General features: G+C 33.8%; 1 protein-coding gene across 3 annotated transcripts in view; it reads left to right on the plus strand.

Annotated features, from left to right (window-relative positions):
• Positions 1–20,695, plus strand: part of LOC106868436 (ATP-dependent RNA helicase A) — a 57,741-nt gene extending 37,046 nt beyond the window's left edge. For all 3 annotated transcript variants that reach the window (XM_014913702.2, XM_014913703.2, XM_014913704.2), the window contains 25 exons: positions 108–154; positions 385–521; positions 1,880–1,969; positions 2,077–2,244; positions 3,029–3,106; positions 3,619–3,738; positions 5,773–5,844; positions 6,730–6,871; positions 7,024–7,106; positions 7,297–7,453; positions 7,575–7,681; positions 7,963–8,061; positions 8,188–8,302; positions 8,509–8,603; positions 9,409–9,482; positions 9,580–9,732; positions 10,108–10,268; positions 10,367–10,478; positions 11,129–11,293; positions 11,387–11,471; positions 12,057–12,155; positions 13,057–13,224; positions 13,557–13,672; positions 14,628–14,825; positions 19,036–20,695. In XM_014913702.2, coding sequence (XP_014769188.1) covers positions 108–154; positions 385–521; positions 1,880–1,969; positions 2,077–2,244; positions 3,029–3,106; positions 3,619–3,738; positions 5,773–5,844; positions 6,730–6,871; positions 7,024–7,106; positions 7,297–7,453; positions 7,575–7,681; positions 7,963–8,061; positions 8,188–8,302; positions 8,509–8,603; positions 9,409–9,482; positions 9,580–9,732; positions 10,108–10,268; positions 10,367–10,478; positions 11,129–11,293; positions 11,387–11,471; positions 12,057–12,155; positions 13,057–13,224; positions 13,557–13,672; positions 14,628–14,825; positions 19,036–19,291 — 3,097 coding nt within the window. In that variant the 3' untranslated portion in view covers positions 19,292–20,695. The remainder of the gene's footprint in view (positions 1–107; positions 155–384; positions 522–1,879; positions 1,970–2,076; positions 2,245–3,028; positions 3,107–3,618; positions 3,739–5,772; positions 5,845–6,729; positions 6,872–7,023; positions 7,107–7,296; positions 7,454–7,574; positions 7,682–7,962; positions 8,062–8,187; positions 8,303–8,508; positions 8,604–9,408; positions 9,483–9,579; positions 9,733–10,107; positions 10,269–10,366; positions 10,479–11,128; positions 11,294–11,386; positions 11,472–12,056; positions 12,156–13,056; positions 13,225–13,556; positions 13,673–14,627; positions 14,826–19,035) is intronic.
• The last annotated feature ends 1 nt before the right edge of the window (position 20,696 follows it).

Below are 20,696 nucleotides of genomic sequence, written 5' to 3' on the forward strand. Positions count from 1 at the left end.
ATATATATTCATGCATTCTTGCTTTCATTGTTCTTGTTATATTAAATTTGGATCTTGGATAGATCTTTTTCTTTTGTTATTAACATTATTTTATTGTTCTTTTGTAGGAGCTTCATTGCCGAGATGAAAATCTATGTCAAATCTATTGGGAAGCGTAAGTATTTTAAAAGAATTAAAAATGTTTCTTTTATTAATGTTATATATTCTTATGTTTTATAGACTGACTCAAAATGTAACAACACTATACAATTTTTTTCCAAAATGTCTAAGCAGCTAAAATCTTTAATGACCATTTGATACAAAAAGAAAACCATTCTCATGTATGATTATTTATAACTACTTCATAACTTTCATTTGATTTTCTTTCTCTCTCTCTCATGTTAGATGTATCATCACGAGAGCATGGTTCAAATAAACAAGTGGCTTCCAAATCATGTGCTTTGTCTTTGGTACGCCAACTCTATCACATGAATGTTATTGAAGCTTACACCGGTTTGAAGAAAAAGAAAGATGCTGATAAGGTATGTTCTTAAGGAATTTTATCACTATAGTAAAGCCTTTCCTTGAGTGCATTTTGGAATAATTATGTGGAGAGTTGTAGTTGTACCACTGGTGTGTGAACAGTACCTATATATTATGTATCACATATTCTTTTGGTTCTTGCATCATAGAACATCTATGGGAAAAATTTCAAGATGGTGCGAGTGATTACTTATAATTGTCTCTTTCAATGTCGTTATTGCTTGCAAACCCAACATACACTGTTGTGCATTGTCACAGAGAGCCAACAGAATGCTTTAAGTCTTGATAAAATACCTTTATTTCATGTTTTTATAAAGTAATCATTACACTCAAAACTATTTGTAAATATTTTTATCATTGGGTGTAAACAAAGCAATGCACTGTGGGATGGTGGTAAAAAAAAGGGAAGGATTTGAAATGCATGTGTAGATGTTTACTAATTCAAGTAGGGGCAGGTCAAGTGAAATTGTTTGAATTTGAATGTTGTTTGTGGAAGAAATGGGAGTCCCATGGTGTTGTACAAGCTCACAGTTGGAAAAAAAAAATAATGGTGGGAATGACATAGAGAATTGAATGATGGACTACAGGCTTAAGATATCTGTACTTATTTTGTCAATGAATGCTGACCAGTTTCTCATATATATATATATATATATATAACCAATTTCGATCACTGGCACCCGTGCCACAGTAAAGTGATTCTAAAATCCTCGTAGGAAAAGCAGTAATGTTGGTTTTAAGAAGGCAAAAAGCAATGAGTTCTAGTTAAGAGATGCTGGCACTTCTGAATATCAAAATAGTCCAGTGTTGTGACACAGGCTGTGTTCATTGGAGTTGTATGATGCTTGTGTATAAACAGTGATAATGCATGGTAGTGAGACATTGAAACTCTAAGCAGGGAATGTGCATAGGTTGGAGAGGAATGAAGCGAACATGATCTGCTGGATATAGAATGTCTGTGTATGACATGAACTGATAAAAAAACTGGGTATAAAAGTAATCAGTTGTAGTGTGCAAATGAGATGGTTACACTATTATATAGAGGTAATGTGTAATGAATTATTCACGTGGGTGAATAAGTACCAGGAGATGTGTGGGAGAGGAAGACGGGGACAGAAGTGGTAGAGGTTGATATCCGGATACTCAATCATACAAAGGTGATGGCAAAGGAATGTGACAAGTGATGGGATACCATGTTAAGGGCCTATCCAGCTCATGCAAGTATAGTAAAAATGAACTTAAAATGTTAATTGTGTTATAATCTACTAGTTCTGTGTGTATATTGTGTGGTTGAGAATTTAATGATAATAATACAGGTATTTGAACCAAGTGTGCTTTTACTTCATATCATTTACAGATACCACCATTTGAAGTTTCCATTAGTCCTGAATTGGAAACTAGTCTGGATGAAGCTTTGCATGCATGGAATATCGAGCCTATTCAAGTAGTAAGTTGTTTATTTATTATTAAGTAATAAATTTACGGTGTTTTAACTTGATGCCTTTTATATAACATTTTCTCATTAACTATTTAATTTCTATCTACATTTTAAAGCCTGCTGAACTTTCCCCGGAGCCATTCTCACTAGTAACTCATACTCAACTGGATGAATTTGTTCCTGCACCTAAACGTCCTCAGCCAGGTGTGGTTTCTTGGTGTCCACCACAACCCAACTGGAACCCTTGGACAAATTGTAACATCGATGAAGGTCCTTTGGCGCATGTGAGTAAAACATTTTATTGTGTGTGCAAGAGAGTGCCATGTGTCTCCAAAATAAAAGAATATAAGTTATGATATGAAAGGAATGGCAGAAAGCTGAATGTAGTGCGTGGAATTCTTGGACTTCTTGTTCTTGTGGAAATAACCTCTTTACTGGCATGTCTCTGTTTTTTTTTTAACTATTATATATACATAAAAGGAACTGCTTTGCCTGAGCAGGTTTTTCAACGAAGGGTTTGATCTTTATGTAATTGTAAATCCAAAAAGATGCATTTGTAAAATTGGTTGTAAAGAATTAAAATATAACCTAAAAATGTATAATATAGTGATGCAGTATTAACTGCCTCTTGGATGTTGTTTACTGTCAAGCTAACTCTGATCAGGTGAATCCAGTTGAGATCATCCTGTCATTTTATGAGTATCTAGGACTAAGGCTTGAAAGTTATTGGTTGGTTATATAGATGAAATGGACTGCTTCCTAATTCTATGTTCAGATGCTTTCTGTATTGACTTCACATTCCAATTTTCTATAATAGGTAATGTAAAACACTAAACTTTTTTTTCACCGATAAAAGTTTACTTATTACCATTAATATAAAAAAAAAGTATGTTGAAACAATAGATCCTTCCAAAAATTGCCTTTCTTTTCGTCAAACTGGAGTCAATAAAAGTACCTGTCAATTTTTAGGGGCAGATTTAATTAACTCCTCCTGTCTATTCATATGACTTTGCATCAGTTAGAATTAATTATTATTATTTATTTTCTGTGATTATTATTGTTATTTAGGCCTCAATGGAACAAATCAGTCAGGATGTGTACCGGTCACTAGAAGAACAGAGAGCCAATGATAGAGATCTTCAGGCTGTAAGTCCTCATTGCTTAATTGTATATGTTACTATATTTTTATGTCTGAGACCGTCTATATCTTTATTGCTAATAATTTTGGCAATAAAGTTGTATGTTAAATAATATTTATTTTGAAAATATTAATAGTAGATACATTTTCTTTGAATTAAGTTTTAGTTCAGTTATTTTGAGCAATGATACCTTTTTTGGTTCATGTTGCCATGAATCAATTTAAGCAGAATCAAAACCAATGAACTTGTGTTAGTGTAGCATTTTAATTTTACTATCATATTTTCCATACTCTTCATATTTCCTTGTGAGAGTAATACATGTGAATATTTTTTCCATATTGTAACAGTAGTATCCAGCATGAGGAAAGAATTAGAAAATTATTATTTTAGCAGGTGTTTGTTGAATGAAGCATGGATGATCTATTCCAGTATGACTAAAATTAAATGTCAATATACCATTATGATATTTTCTTTTTTTTTTATTTTAAACATCTTTCATTGAATTTTTTCTGTTTTCAGATGCTCCATGATCGAAGCAAGTTACCTATCAATCAATCTAGAGATCATATTGTACACGTTATCAAAACTTCCCCGGTTGTTCTCATAAGAGGAGAAACTGGATGCGGTAAAACAACACAGGTAATTGACTTTGTTGTTTTATTTGTGAAAGAAATTAAAAAATTACTTGCAAAATGTGCGAGTAAAAGTAAATATGCAGGTTTAAGTGCTCCTATTGCTCACATGATTAAATCACAAGTCAAACTTAAAAGATAGATACTGAAAGATGAATGATAGTCTTTTTAGATATTGTGTCTTAAAAAATAAAAAAAAATAAGGTTGTGGCTGAAAGGCTTTTGAATGGGTCAGACAATGAATATTTGAAAATTTCATATGTAAATCTAAATTTTTATTACCTTAACCTTTTCGTTACTATATTTCTGACCAAAATACACCCTTCATGAGTTTCAATTAAATTCTAAAATAATCATGAATTTAGACTAGTTTCATTAAACAACTGTAACTTTTTTACTTATCAACATATGCTTTCCTGGCATATACTATCAGAAGCGTACCCTTCCTTTATACTCCACCATGCCCTCATCAACAGGTAAGTATCTCTCAGGGTTGTAAAATATTTTATATGCATTTTGAAAGCAGTCGATGAGGGGTCTTATTTTAAATAAGAGATCAAAGTTTGGTTCTCCATGTATTGTGGCACTGCTAGTATCCCTCACATGTCGATACTGGTTCAGTTTCACAAATCATATTCAGATCATAATACTGGAAACATACTGATTGCCAAAAGGTTCCTGATTGTTCCAGTAATTTGTAATCCTGGGTAACTGTCTAATAACCCATAAAAATATTTATGGTAAAAAAATGCCCGTATTTCTTGTGGGAAACCACAAGCTATCTTTTTTTCCAGCTTCCTTACATTCTGCGTAACGGTTTGTTTCTTCAGTGATCACTTCAAACAAGTATGCTGGAAAAAATAAGAAGGAAATGTCTAATGGTTTCGCTTCTTGAGAAAGACTATAAGTAGACCCTGTCTCCTCAGAAAAATTGTTAATAAAAACATTTTTAAAGTTTTTACTCCATTCTGGTGTAAAATCGTCCTCGCTATCGCTGCTTTCAGTTTCTTCAGAATTGCTGCTTTTGGACTCCGATACACAAATATACGATTCATTTTCGTTCACCATGTGCTTTTGTACCTCATTCATTCTTTTTCTCGATATCTCCATATCTTCCATTGAAAAGCCTTCAAATTTGGAATCACTGCTTGATAGCATGAAACTCCTCTTCATCTTCAAAGTTTTAAAAAATCAGCACCGTAAAAATGTGGCAAAAAATCTTTCAAAATTCACCGAGTTCAAATATCGCGCCAAACAATGTTGGATACAATAGCTCAAGTATTTACAAAGTGAAATCACGTTTCTCACGAATATACTAACAAGATTTGTGTTCAAATTTACATTTAAATAACTCTTGGGTACTCACGGCTGGTTATGGCCGGGTTGGTCTTATGAACCAAAATGTTTTTTAGCCGGCTACAGCCAGGCTTGTATCAAAAGGGTTAACTGTGAAAATCCTGTTGTTTTTTCTCTATATTAATCTCCCAATCCTGTTAGGAACTAGAGATTTTAATGAAATGCAGTTAGTTGAGTATAAAAATCATAAAAATATAACTGTTGCATGTATTCAGACAAAATTTACTGATATGGTATAATGATGATTGGTGTACATTGTGAATGATTTTTTTTTTTTTTTTTTTTTTTTGGTAATTTTTACCTGTTGTCATATCACATTCACGTACAAAGGAAAGTTGAATACAGTTAAGTTGATTACATATAAGTGTTTTCACACAATTTTGATTCCTGAGCATTGAGTTTACAGTCACAGAGCTGAATTTGTACCTCAGTTGGTCTCTAACTTGGAAACTGCACAACTCCTAAAATCATGTTGAAGAGCTCAATTACCACTGAGGCCTTGCTCCTGCATAAAATTATAAAATTTCCCAGTGAAGATGTATCACTCATAAAATGCACATTTTACATGATTGATAACTTTGTGGCTGAAAACAGTTTACATATTTTTTCTTTTCTTTTTATGCTGCTTGACTATAATGATTGAAGCTTTTAAATCTGATGTTGGTTTAAATCTTTCTATTTTTAGGTCCCTCAGTTTATTTTGGACGGCATGGTTGCAGAAGGCAAGGGTGCTGACTGTAATATAATTGTGACTCAGGTAAAACTCTTAAAATACTTAAAAGTTAGTTTGCCATGTAATAGCAAAAATTATTAGTTAGACATTTAAAAGCAAAAAAAAAAGAGAGAGAGAGAAAGAAAAAATAAATTATTCTATTCATTTGTGAACATCAACACTTATCTTTGACTGTTTTCTGTTAGGTGCATTGTTAGTTTAATAAGGGTCACTCTTTGCCTGTGTACAAGTTAATCTGTGATAGTCTGAATTTGTACATATTAGTTAATATTTCAGTGTCTCTCTTACTTTTAGTTTAAGTCATCTTAACAGCAACTATTTTTAAACATTTAGCTTAAAGTATAAAGTTATGAGTTTTTAATAATTTTTACTGTATTTTTCTTTTCTTAATTGCTACAATTTAATGACTTGCAAGGTTCAACACTTAACCTGTGCTACAAGATAGCAAAAATTCCACTGTTGTTTTTGCAAATTATTCCTAAATTTTCATAATACTTCAAATGCATTAAAGAAAATAACAACAAAAAAAACACACATCCTGAATTCCAACTTTTATGACTAATTAATTCCATCACTTTGAATATGCCACTTCCCTTAACACAGAATATTAAGCCTGTAGTCAACTGATACATTCATTCATATTAGGTTCCCATTAATCTCTGAAAAAAAACATCTTTCCATTATTGATTTAACAAATGAGTGTATTTGTGGATTGTTCAGTATGTATTAGTAATATCTGTTGTAAATTACAGCATTGAGAAATACTGCTTGTAAATAATTAGTCACTAAAATATTTCAGTTAGTCTTCAATCTCAGATTCTGTTCTGTAATATGGTATCATTATATATAGGGGTCATATTGTAGTTGACTGACTCACAGTGTCTTTACTAAGCTATTGTCTTCATCCAGCCTAGAAGAATCAGTGCCGTATCCATCGCCGAAAGGGTCGCTATGGAAAGGAATGAGAACTTGGGGCTGAGTACTGGCTACAGTGTCAGATTTGAAAGTGTTCTACCTCGGCCCTATGCAGCTATTCTCTATTGTACATTAGGTATGTACCTCCAGAAAGTTCTTTACTATTTACGTTTTTTTTTAATGAACAAAATGCTCTGTCTTATTCTGTTCATAATGTAATCTTCTCAGATCTATGTTTAATTTGTTCTGTATTAAATTGATGTATCACTATTGTATCTTTGATTTCAGGAACATTATTACGACGATTAGAGAATGGCTTGCGTGGTGTTTCTCATGTAATTGTTGATGAAATCCATGAAAGAGACATAAATGTAAGTTACAGTAATTACATAGTTTGTTTTGTCTCTTTTCTAATACTCTTCCTACCACTATCATTGAGGTTGTTTTCCAACTGGTCAGATTGCATGAATATTCAGACAACATAAATGCAGCTGGTTTTATGAATTCATCTTATGCTCATACTTCTTTTATTTTTTTTTTTTTCCTTCTATTAAATTTTAGACTGACTTCTTGTTGGTGTTACTCCGGGATATGTTAGCAACTTATAGTGAACTGCGTGTTGTACTTATGTCTGCTACTGTAGATGTAACTCTGTTCTGTGAATACTTCGGCAATTGTAGAGTGGTAGAAGTTTATGGCCGAGTTTTTCCAGTTCAAGGTTAGTCGTATTTATTATCAGTAGTTTCCTTCTGTATTATAGATGGAACAAAAAATTTATGTTTATGTATTTTAAAATCAATGTATAATTACTAAGGAATTTTTTTCTTGGTTTTTCATAGATTATTTCTTAGAGGATTGTATTCAAATGACTAATTTCGTGCCACCACCATCAGATAGAAAGAAAAAGAAAGAGAAAGATGAGGATGGAGAAGATGGTGACAAAGAGGTAATCTTATGATTCTCAAATAGTACCAGAATTTGTATTAATATATATATATTTTTCCATCAATCATTTTCAATTGGAGCAATACTTCTGTGTATTATGTTCAACCTCTGAAGTTTATTCAAACTGATTAGAAAGCTCCATATTTATTAAGTACAACATGTATGAGGATATAAATAAAAATAATTTTTGTAGCTTTTTCTTTACATTTTTACTGTTAGTATATTTCTTTACCTATTTTCCTTAGAAGACAATTTAGTATATTTCGACTCTTTATTTTACAGGAAAATTGCAATTTGCTGATATCTGGTGACTACTCAGAAGCCACTCGAAGAGCAATGGCTATGTTAAATGAGAAAGAAATGTCATTTGAATTAATTGAAGTAAGTTCTATTTTTAATGCAATAGGATAAGATTTCAAGCATTGTTAGTAATAGTAGTCAATGTTGAATATTAGAATGATTAAAAAATCCTGTATTCTTGTAACATTACATCTTGTTTCTTGTCAGGCATTACTACAATACATCAAAAGTCTGAATATTCCCGGTGCTGTCTTAATTTTCTTACCTGGCTGGAATCTCATCTTTGCTCTACAGAAACACCTGGAGATGTCGGCTGAGTTTGGTAAGTTTGATTGTCTTAAGTTAGCACTTTTGTTTCTTCCTTTTTTTTTTGTAGTTTTTGGACAGTAGCTAATACAAGCACATCTACATAAAATATTACTTTCAATAACCTTTTTGAACTTCTGTAAAAAAAATTTTAAGTTCTGATTTTCTTACCAGTGAGTGTAATGATATTCTAAATCCCATTATAAAATATTACATTTTCAGGCTCTTCTAGGTATCGAATTCTTCCTTTACATTCACAAATACCTCGAGAAGACCAAAAGAAAGTATTTGAAAGCGTGCCACCTGGTATTACGAAGGTAAGTTTACCTTGTACTGACTATGATTTTTAGAGTAATAAATTAATAATTGAAATAATACCCGCTTTTTTCTTTCACTATCATCATCATCATCGTTTAACGTCCGCTTTCCATGCTAGCATGGGTTGGACGATTTGACTGAGGACTGGTGAAACCGGATGGCAACACCAGGCTCCAGTCCGATTTGGCAGAGTTTCTACAGCTGGATGCCCTTCCTAACGCCAACCACTCAGAGAGTGTAGTGGGTGCTTTTACGTGTCACCCGCACGAAAACGGCCACGCTCGAAATGGTGTCTTTTATGTGCCACCCGCACAAGCCAGTCCAGGGGCACTGGCAACGATCTTACTTGGCTTGCCGGGTCTTCTCACGCACAGCCCATTTCCAAAGGTCTCGGTCCGTAGTCATCGCCTCGGTGAGGCCCAATGTACGAAGGTCTTGCCTCACCACCTCAGCCCAGGTCTTCCTGGGCCTACCTCTTCCACGGGTTCCCTCAACTGTTAGGGTGTGGCACTTTTTCACGCAGCTATCCTCCTCCATTCTCACCACATGTCCATACCAGCGCAATCGTCGTCTAATTTTCCTTGTCATTTCTTATACTACTTGTTCACATTTCATATAATTATTCCATATAAATTCCTCAAAAGACTCAAATCTTTCTGATAATGTATCATTTTGGAAATAAGAATCAAAATCGAGATATTTATTTGTTTTTTAAATTTTTTTTTGACAACACTAAAGTCTGTGATTTACATTAGTTACTATTTAGTTGCATTTCTAACAAAATGGTAACCCTTTGTTTTTTAGATTATTCTCTCAACCAATATTGCTGAGACCAGTGTGACCATCAATGATGTCGTCTATGTCATTGACTGTTGCAAGTAAGTTTAAAATTATCCCAAGTCTTTGTTACTATTATTGTAATGTCTGCATTTCTTAGTTAACATTCTACAATGTGGTTTTATTGGTATATTTCAGAGCTAAAATGAAACTCTTCACTTCACACAACAACATGACTAATTATGCTACTTTATGGGCTTCCAAAACTAACTTGGAACAACGTCGTGGGCGTGCTGGACGTGTTCGGCCTGGATTCTGCTTTCATCTTTGTAGCAGAGCCAGGTATGAAAGGTGAGTGATAGTGCTTTGTATACTTCCTTCATAAAATTCCATTCAGTAAATTAAAAAGACAAAATATATTGTAATAAATCAGTAAGCTATAACAATGTTAGTGATATGAACATAATTTGTTAGTAATTCTTTAATCTTTAAGCATAATACTCATTAAACAAGGCATAGTAAAATGTAACTTTACTTTGAGAATTTGTTTACATACTATTTAAAGAAATGTATATTGGATGCTTTTGGTGTTTAGCTTTCTCAAAATTTGTGTCTATGATAGAAATTAATGTTATGATTGAGATAAGGCAGAGATATTGTATTTTCTTAATTTTGATTTCAATGTAGTTTTGATGATTAGTTAAAATCAGTGCTGTTTATTTTCAGGCTAGAACAACATACAACACCTGAAATATTCCGCACACCACTTCATGAATTAGCATTGGCTATCAAACTGCTAAGGCTCGGGTCTATTGGTCTATTTTTGGCCAAAGCTGTTGAGCCACCTCCTATTGATGCTGTTATTGAAGCTGAAGCCCTATTAAAAGGTGAGGATTTACATATCTTAAAATTCTTGGCTAATCTAATTTTATCTCTTGTTTGCAGTGTAAATAAAATATATTGAAAATCTTATTTTTCTTTCTAGAAATGCGTGCTCTTGATTCTAATGATGAATTAACTCCTTTGGGCCGTATTCTTGCCAGACTTCCTATTGAACCTCGCTTAGGAAAAATGATGATTTATGGTTGCCTGTTTTAGTAAGTTGCAGTTTTCTCATGTCCCAATATTGTTTGCTATATTTTCTTTTTTTAGTTACTAACCAGATTTATAACCATTCTTGAGCATCTTATTTTCCAGTATTACCAGAAGTAACTTGAGACTAATTCATAAATTTAGTTACAGGTTACTTGAAATGAACATTGTTTTTGTATGAATGGAAAAGTTATGTTAATAGAGTGGTTTACTTTAGATTTAACTAAATGTCTATTATGACATGCTGTCAAATGGTGAATCAGAACCTTTTAATTGTAATTAAGTATCAAACAACTGAGAATCAATGTAAATATGAAAATATTCATCAACCCTAAATAACAGCTAACCTTATACAAACTACCATTTTAGAATACTGCTTATATGTCAGAGTAAGAGTTATTTCCTTATATGCATATACCATAGAAATAGCTATGATAAACCCATGTTTAAGTTCAATTCTACATCATTCACCTTTTGTCTCACATCCACCTCATTTGTGACAATGACTTTTTTTTTTTTTACTTCTTGTATAACTAAATGCAAGACTGTAAGTAGGCCATATGCATTTCTCTTCCTCTAATTTTAAAGTTGCTTTCAGCAGTTTGATTCTTGTTTCTCTATTTCCCTTCTATGATTCAAATATATCTTTATACAGCTGTGGAGATGCTGTGTGTACAGTTGCTGCTAGCACTACGTTTCCAGAACCATTTATAACACATGACCGGAAGCGCCTTGGCTGGATACATAAAAATCTGGCTGGTACAAGATGCAGTGATCATGTAGCCTTATTGAATGCATTTCAACTTTGGGAAGATGCTCGGTGTGTACTCATATTCATTTCCATTTAATTCTACCATTTTATACCTAGTTTTCTGAATTATTTTCTCACCCAAAATATATGCTTTTATTTCAGTATGGCTGGTGAAGATAGTGAAGCTTGCTTTTGTGACAATAAATCTCTTTCAATGCCAACGTTGCGAATGACATGTGAAGCAAAGGTAATCAGTTATATTTATGTACATTTATATATATTATGAAATTACCCTTATTCTTGTCAAAAAAGTATTTGTAGCAATGTGTTTGAATTTGGATGGCTTTTTGAGTACTTGAATTTAGCCATATTTTTAATTGGATATTGAAATTGTCATCATCATTAATATCTGCTTTTTTTCCCCAAAATATCATCTTAAGTTTAATGTTTACTGTCAGTCATTGTAATCCTTTTGTCTTTTCAAAAGTTTTCAGATCGGACTTTTTCTTGTTTTCCCTAGCTTTACCACAGTTATCTTACCCTGCATACATCAGTTGTTATCTTCTCAACTCTCTCAGCTAATAATTGTACATGCATCAAATCGTACACACCTCATTTCACTCCAACTTTTATAGATCTGCTGTACAATGTTGCTGCTACCATGCAACATTTGAATTGTTGTATATGCTTCATACAGTCTGCTTCTTACTGACTGAAAAAAAAAAGGGGTGGGGACTAGTCTAACCAATACTTTAAAGTGCCATTGAGTATTATTATGTTTCTGATTACTAAAACGTTTTTGTATATATTTTTTCTTCCTTTACATTTGTAGAATCAGTTAAGAGATATTCTTACCAATACTGGTTTCCCAGAAGAATGTATGTTGCCCAAAGTATACAATTACACTGGACCCGATGGTAATTTAGATATTGTAAGTAATAGATCAGTTTGAATTTGTCAGGAACTTGCTTCTATTGCAAAGATTGTAAATTTCTCACTTTTATGCGTTTTATTTATTAACATAGGTACGAGTTAGAAATATGCTTATATGCTTTCTTAATCTGAAATGTTATGAAATCATAAACCTTTCAAATCTTAATTCAGTCAAATTCTTTACTATGTAAATCAAGAAGTACAATATTTTGTGGGTTGGTGCCTTTTTACATTTTTCTATTTTTGTGTCAAATAGTTTTTGTTATTGATTTTACAGCTGAAAGCAGTTCTTATAACCAATTCATTTGTAGAATAAAACTTGTATCTTGCTTCTGGCGTTTTTAAATTCACAAATATTGCGTGTGTGTGTTATAAATTCAAATACAAACAATCTATTTGGATGTTGGGTTCACAATTTTAAAGTTAAGGGCCTGATTTGTGGACCAGGTATCATGGCACTTAATTTTACACTGCTCTAGTGTTCTTGACAAAAATGGATATCAACCAAGTGTTGGTGCAATTAATTTTCTCTCTTGTGGTCATGTCCTGTAATCGTTCAAGAGGAGAAGGTATCTATGTTCGCTCATGGCAATATAGGCACCTAAAGCAGTTTGCGAACGCATGGTACTATGCAAGTGAGCTAAGGTTGTTTTTGAGTTATGCTTGTAGATAGTTGCATGTTAGCTTGTTAAGCAAGAGACAAGAGTCTTAGTGCCTTCATTATTTTTGCAAGTATATACCAATCTAATGTGTGTGTGTCTGTGTGGAGAGAAAGCAGGGGAGCTCTAAGAGATATACTATGTATTAAAGAATGAAAAGTTTAGATGAACGCTGACATTTGTTTATTAACTAAAAAGGAACTCAACATGTATTGATTAACCTTCCTTTTTGTGTTGCAGGTGACAACGCTCTTATGTATGGGTCTTTATCCCAATGTTTGCTATCATAAAGAAAAGCGTAAAGTACTCACTACTGAAAGCAAGCATGCCTTAGTTCATAAATCATCAGTGAACTGCAGTAATTTTGAAATTCATTTTCCTTCTCCGTATTTCATATTTGGGGAAAAGGTAATTCTAAAACAATTTTCTGAAATTGAGCTTCTGAGTTTTTTTTGTTTTCTTTTGTATTAATATTGTTATGACAGTTATTATGATGTCACTTACTAATTACAAAATGGCAGAGCTATGACCCAGATAAATAATTTACTTTCAAATCTTTTTTTAAAATTCATCTCCATTCCTCCTAGGTTTTAAGTGGATTAGTTATGTGCCTTTCATATCAACAATTTCATGTGAGATAGCCACTAAGATAACATTATAAGCTCAAATCCTGTAAGAATTGGCTTAAACTTTTTAGAGATTGCTAATGTATTTTTTCTGCATTTCTTTGTGATCGATAGATACGTACTCGTGCTGTGTCTTGCAAACAAATGACAATGGTATCACCCATCCAGTTACTGCTCTTTGCTTCTCGTTCTGTGACATTTCATGAAGATTTGGTTATTCTTGATGAATGGTAAGGGGCATTCTTTTTGCTCTCTCTCTCTCTCTCTCTCTCTCTCTCCTGCATTGTAATTATTTTAACTCTAATATGCTTATGACCTAGTCCTTATATCAGAGTCGGTTAAAGAAGAAATTCCAGGCATGGAAGCAAAACTTAGACTTGAGAAATCTCGGGATAAACTGGGCAAAGGTCAAAGATTTGGTATGTAAAGACATGACACTTATCATCAGAGAAATGATTTTGCTTGATACGTAGAAAAAGAGTAGGTAAGGACTCCATACTATGAATACAATATGGTGTACAAAAGGTCTTTTAGGATCACAGGGAGGCTGATGCTAAATTAAAACCATGTAATTAGTAGTCAGTGCAATAGCAAAATATCCTTTCAGTCCTTCAAAGGAAATTAGAAGGCAGTTTCTGTTACTTATGCAACCTGAACAGCAGTGGGGGCAGGAACTCTGAAAGTATAGTAGCCAGAATATGGAAGTTATGGTTCAGAGAGTTGTCTCTGCTGACAACAAGAGGATTCTTCTTTTGAGTGAAAGGTAGATTGTATATTGCTTCTGTATAAGTGCAGTGCTGCATGCTAGTGAGGCAGCACTGACTGCAGAGGAAGTGTGAAGGCTGAATGAGTCTAGCATGCTTCTCTGGATGTATAATTTTAGTTTGCATGAATGATGTGGTACAGATGAGCTGTGAAATAAACTATCTATTAGGTTGTGGCATAAGAAAACAATGACTACATTGTTATGGGCTTATGATGCAGATGAAGTATAATATATGAGTAAAAATGTCCTATGATATCTCAGTGGAAAGAGACAATGGAAGAGGCAGACAAGGAAGACCTGGATAGATGTAAAAATGTGTGTTTAAGATAATTTTTTTCATTTTATTTATTTATTTATTTTTTAAAAAGTCTCCGGTTTTATACTGTATAGTATATAATTCTTCATTTTTATGATTTCAGGATTAATTTAAAAATGAACCCTAATATTGCTGCCAAAATTGTCGCTCTCCGTCCGGCCATGGAAGCCCTAATAGTGCGAGCCACCCAGAACCCAGCTGTAATTAACCAGCCAGGACCCCAAGAGTCTTCGCTGATGAGTGCTGTGAGATTTTTATCTCAACCAAATGCTGGTCGCTTTGGACTTGCTGACCAGACCGAGTGAGTAACATGTAGATGATTAATATTCCCCTATTATTTAAGTAGACATTGTATACTTGATCATATTGACCTCTTGGTTACTAAATGTCCATTAATACGTTTAGAGTAAAAATGTTCAAATTTCATTTAGTTTATCCTTGTTTTTTTTTTTCCCCCCATTTGTTTACATTTTTGCATAGTTATTAGTTTCTCTGCCACTTGAAAAAGGGTAAACAAGGCAGTGAATTTCGAGTCATGAAAATGAGTGAATGGGTCTGGTAGCTTTCTTAAAATTTTCATCTGAATTCACTTTCTAGGAATATCACTTTCACTATCACTGTCCAATATTGTTTACACCATTAGATATTGAAAAAAAATCTTATTTATACTTGGTGGCATTTTTCATTTGCTGTATTCAAAAATTATTCAGTCAGTATTACTAAATCTGAAGTTTATATAATTTTTACTGAATGTATAAATTTATAGAAATAGGCAAACAAATAGCTAAAATATTTGTTCATTAGCATTTAAACTGGTTCTCTCACACTTGCCCTACAATATCGTTCTAAAAATAAACAATAACATCATCAGCATCTCGAAGCTATGAGATAATGCATGATTAATTAAAAACAATGTGAAAAATAAGCACTATATTTGACACTGATCTGAATGAGTTAAAGATGTTGGGTGATGTACAGCAAGTGATTACATCATAATTTTGATTTAAATATGAAGAGAAATTTGAGTGCTTTATCTTATCTTATAATGAGAGACTGTTTGGTAATGAAAGGATTAAAAGCACTGCAACAGGTGCTCTCTAACATTTTCATTAGTATTCAAGTAATTATTTAGATCTTTGTCTTAGTTGTCGTTTTCTTCAAATCTTTTGCTTTGATATTTACTTTTTTTAAATATTTTGTTGGAAGATTATTCCTATCCCCTCTGCTTTGAAGATTTTAGTTTAGTTCATCCTCTTTCTAAGTTATTTTGAAAGTGTTAAATATGTTTAGCAATGCAAAAGTAAGGATTTTCTCCATCCGGCAGTCTTTATCTCCCCTTTGTTCATTATTTATTTGTTATTCAAAAATTATTAAACTCCGTTAGAAATTTTGCTGTTCCCTGTAGATCTTCTCATTCCAGGTTCAGATTTAGTAATATTAATATCTATGTAATATTAGTTTATCAGTTTCTGATATTTTACTTATTAAGCTGTCAGCACAGCTTTGTTAAAATATTACATGGTACTTTGATTCAATTGTGGTAGCTTGAGTGCCACCAATTTTGATGCCGTATATCACTTAAGTATTAACTTCTGGATTAGAAGATCTCAAATCAAATGGCAAGTGCCTTTTTTTTTTTTGCCTCATTTATGAGCATGCTGGGGATGGCCATAATATAACCTACCCATCAAAATTGCTCTATTTACTGCTCCTGTCTTGTGTAACTTTCACATAACAAACTAGGTACTCCCAGGTCTTTCAGAGCTGCCACATCATCATCATCATCGTTTAACATCTGCTTTCCATGATAGCATGGGTTGGACGATTTAACTGAGGACTGGCGAACCAGATGGCTGCACCAGGCTCCAATCTAATCTGGCAGAGTTTCTACAGCTGGATGCCCTTTCTAATGCCAACCACTCCGAGAGTGTAGTGGGTGCTTTTACATGCCAGCGGCACGATGGCCAGTCTGGCGGTACTGGCAACGGCCACGCTCAAATGGTGTTTTCTTCACATGCTACCAGCACAAGTGCCAGTAAGGCGATGCTGGTAACGATCACACTCAAATGGTGCTTTTTACGTGCCACCGGCACGGAAGCCAGACCGCTGGTCTGGCAGTGATCTCGCATGGATGGTGCTGTTAGTGCTTCACTGGCACGGGTGCCAGTCATCGAAATATATAAACTATCTAGTGCTGACATGGGTATTAAGTATTCTATACAGCTGTTGTATAATAGGTAAATTGCAGCAAGGTACCTTGGAGCTACTTTTATTGCTACCTGGCCATGGTGAAGATGAAATAGATATCTGCACTAACCAGGCACACACTGATCCTTTTGTCTAAGCCAGCTTTAGTCTAGGTCAAAAATCCATTTAATCACAAAAGTATTTGCATTTATAGAGGCACTTGTTTGCATCTTCCTACTGTATGGCTGTGGGACATGGCTAATGAATGCTGTAGACTTAACATAGACTAGAAGTTTTTATCTGTCTTTGCTTTCAGTGTGTTCTCTGCGTTAGCAGAACTAGAAGATTGTTTGTCATATTCTTGTTTAGCATTAACTCCAGCAAGTTCTTTTCCTAACTGAATTAGGTACTGTCTTCTTTTATCCTTGAAACTTTGCAAGTGAAGCTGTTTAGCAACAATGAAAGGATTCACTGCACTTATATCAATCATGTTGTAGAATATAACCATTAAGCCATCATTGAATCATTCTTTTTGCAAGTCCATACCATCTTATCTAGGGTATCTACTCCTCCTTTTGTTTTGTTGGAACATGTAATAACTCCAGGTTTCTTTTCAGTACTTTTTGAATCAATTGAAGGATGAGAGTGCATTGTACTCATAAGTGTGACTACATAATTTTTCTTGGGACAATAAGAGGACTGAGGACTGGCGAACCAGATGGCTGCACCAGACTCCAATCTGATCTGGCAGAGTTTTTACAGCTGGATGCCCTTCCTAATGCCAACCACTTCGAGAGTGTAGTGGTTGCTTTTGCGTGCCACCGGCACGAGGGCCAGTCTGGCGGTACTGTCAACGGCCATGCTCAAATGGTGTTTTTACGTGCCACTTGCACAGGAGTCAGTCCAGCAGTGCTGGCAACGACCTCGCTCGAATTTGAAATCCAAATATTGTGGCTCATAATTTTGTTGAATATTGGACGGCCGTCTTCTTGACTCCATAACTTTTCATGTTTAGATTTATAAACACTTATTAGAAAAATCAGTCCCATGAATTTCTTTAGTTCAGAGGGATCAGTTTCTTTCCATTTGTTTTTTTGTAAAAAAACCTGACCTTCAAAATTTGTCTATTTACGAATTACTTCAAGAAGATTCTGGCATATAAAGATAGTAAAACATACCTTTTACTAAAGCAGAATGGTCCACATTCTTGACGCACGATATTGCAAGATGAAGTTTGAATAAGAGGATTAGAATGCCAAACTCTTGTCTCTCTCCAGAAACATATTGCTCATTCATAATTGGGTGGCTTGCAGATAATTGTATCATCATTAGCTGATGACACAGAACCTAAACTGTCCAGCACACAATCACTTTCACTATCATCTTCATCTAATTCCAGTAACCTTTTCGATATTTGGTCTTCACTCAAGTTTTCACGTCTAGGCATATTGGAAATCATAACTGAACTATATGAAACTTGATAGCAGACCAAAGGCAGATATTACTCTCCCACATATTTATACTCTCCTGAAAGATGATGCAATATATTGTAAGAGTTGTGTCATCATATAAAAATATTGTATCACCCTATAACCTAGCAGATTGAAGGTGATGCAATACCACATAAATTTACTAGAATATTTTCATAATTTTTCCTGTTTTATCTAAAATTCGGGAAATAAATTGAATGCAATTTTATATCTGATAAGTATCTAGGAAAATATTTGATATTGCTTTTATTCTGTTTAGGATGACAAGCATATTGTCTGAATTTAATTTGAGGGTCCAATAGACCCATACAGTAATTAAAGTGAAATTTTCTAGCTTTTGTAAGCATACGGAAAATTTCCCATTTGACAAATAAAAGAGAGTCTAGAAAAAATAAGAGTCACGAGAAATCAGCAGAATCAAATAATATAAACAATAGGAAAAAAGCAACTGAAATTGGTAGACGGAAGGTTAAAATATCTTGATTATTTTTAGTTAGGACACACAAAGAAATATAGATTCCAGAGGTATAAGGTAGCAGAGACCTAATTTCCATAAAACAGAGTAACCCACTGATACTTAATGTTCTGCCTACAATTCTTTCTAATTGCTCTGTAAATAGTTTGTTTTTTAGAAGGCAGTTTCTGATGAAATCAAAAACTGAAAAACAAAAAAAAAGCATTTTCCACTTAAAAAAGATAATTTCTCTTTGATTCATTAGTAAACAGTAATAAGATGTAAATGTGGCAACTGTGGAAGGATTTTCACTCAGCTAGAATTCTTGTTTCACATTCATTTTTGTCTCTCTTTTCACTTGCTTTTTCTTTTTTTTTCAGAAATGGACCCCCAAACAAATTTGCTCGGTTCGGTGGAGGTGGGAGAGGATTTCGGAACTTCAGCCGAGGGGGCAGCTTTGAGGGTGGGTCCCGAGGATATGGGGGTGGCTATGGCAGTAATTACCGTGGTGGGATGAGTACAGGGTTCACCAACAACTGGAGAGGTGGTGGCGGATTCCGCGGTGGATACAATCGTGGTGGGTATAACAGAGGTGGAGGTTATCAGCGATCTGGGGGTGGTGGGGGTTACTACTGAATTCAATAAATACCTAGAACACTATAATGGATGAACGTTGTTTTCATCTTGGATGTTTGAGCTTTCTTTACCAGTTCCAGCTCATAACTGGAATTTCTGCTACAACTATTGTTAGTTGCAGTCACTTGACCAAAGGCCCAAATATTAGTCTCATCTTCATCTCCCTTCCCCTTATAAATATATGTAGACTATTTTGTTGTTTAGTTTTATATCTTGTGAAATTGGTTTAGTTCCTTTAGTTTGAAACAATGTGTTTCTTGTTCTATGTAAATCATTTTGCAGGTTTCCTAAGGACAGGTTTGTTCCCTTCAATGAGGGCAAAAGGCAGTGTTTTGTCAAGGTCTTTTAATTACAGGTGTAGTTAAAATAAAATCTCTTGTTATTATTTGTTTCTTCTGGCATAAAATTCCCTTATAATTATTGAAGCTGCATGTTTCTGGTTGTTTGTGAATTAAGTAATTAAGTTGTTTAGTTCCTTTAGTTTGAAACAATATGTTTCTTGTTCTTATTGAAAAGTTTTATGTAAATCATTTTGCAGGACAGGTTTGTTCCCTTCATTGAGGGCAAAAGGCAGTGTTTTGTCAAGGTCTTTTAATTACAGGTGTAGTTAAAATCTGTTATTGTTTCTTTTGGCATAAAATTCCCTTATATTATTGAAGCTGCGTGTTTCTGGTTTGTAAATTAGTAATTAAGTGAATAAGACTGCAAACAATCCATTCTGTATCACACAATGTGTGATGGTTTATTCTCAGTAGGCTGTAACTTTTTTTATTTTTGCTTATGAAAATGCCATATGTATTTTTACATAGGCAAAATTAGCTCCTTTATATAGTTAATTAACCTTTTGTTAGTTTACTCTGAGTTTTCATCATATCTTTATCACTGACCATTTACAGTCGAAGCTCATAATTCTTTCATAACCCTCTTAGCTGCTACTTAAAAATCTGCCAGCCATATCCTTTTGTTAGTCTTTCTGAAAATGCTCCCACAGAGAAAAGAAATTTCCACTCTTACCACCGCGACCACCACCGCCACCACCTCATAGTTGATTATCAGTCCGAGTGTTAAGAATTTATGAATGGCCACCCCCCATCCCCCAGTCAGCTAAAAGTAATCAGTTAGTATTGACTCATTATTTTCTAAGCAGGATTAATTATCTCTTCTGTAAAAACCAGGAAATTATATTGGGAACAATATTATTTCTAATGTTTCTCTTGTCCAAAATGGAAGTAATTGCAGGATACCATCTGAAGTCTTATTGATTACAGCTTTTAAACTGTAAATGGGAGACTGTTTTCATTTGGCAGGATGAATGAGATTTTTTTTTCCTGAAGTTTTAATTTATGGTGAAAGATTTTTTTTTGATCAAAATTAACAACAAATGGTTTGATCTCTTGGCCAACAT

This window comes from Octopus bimaculoides, chromosome 1 (genome assembly GCF_001194135.2).
Source record: "Octopus bimaculoides isolate UCB-OBI-ISO-001 chromosome 1, ASM119413v2, whole genome shotgun sequence".
Lineage (NCBI taxonomy): Eukaryota > Metazoa > Mollusca > Cephalopoda > Octopoda > Octopodidae > Octopus > Octopus bimaculoides.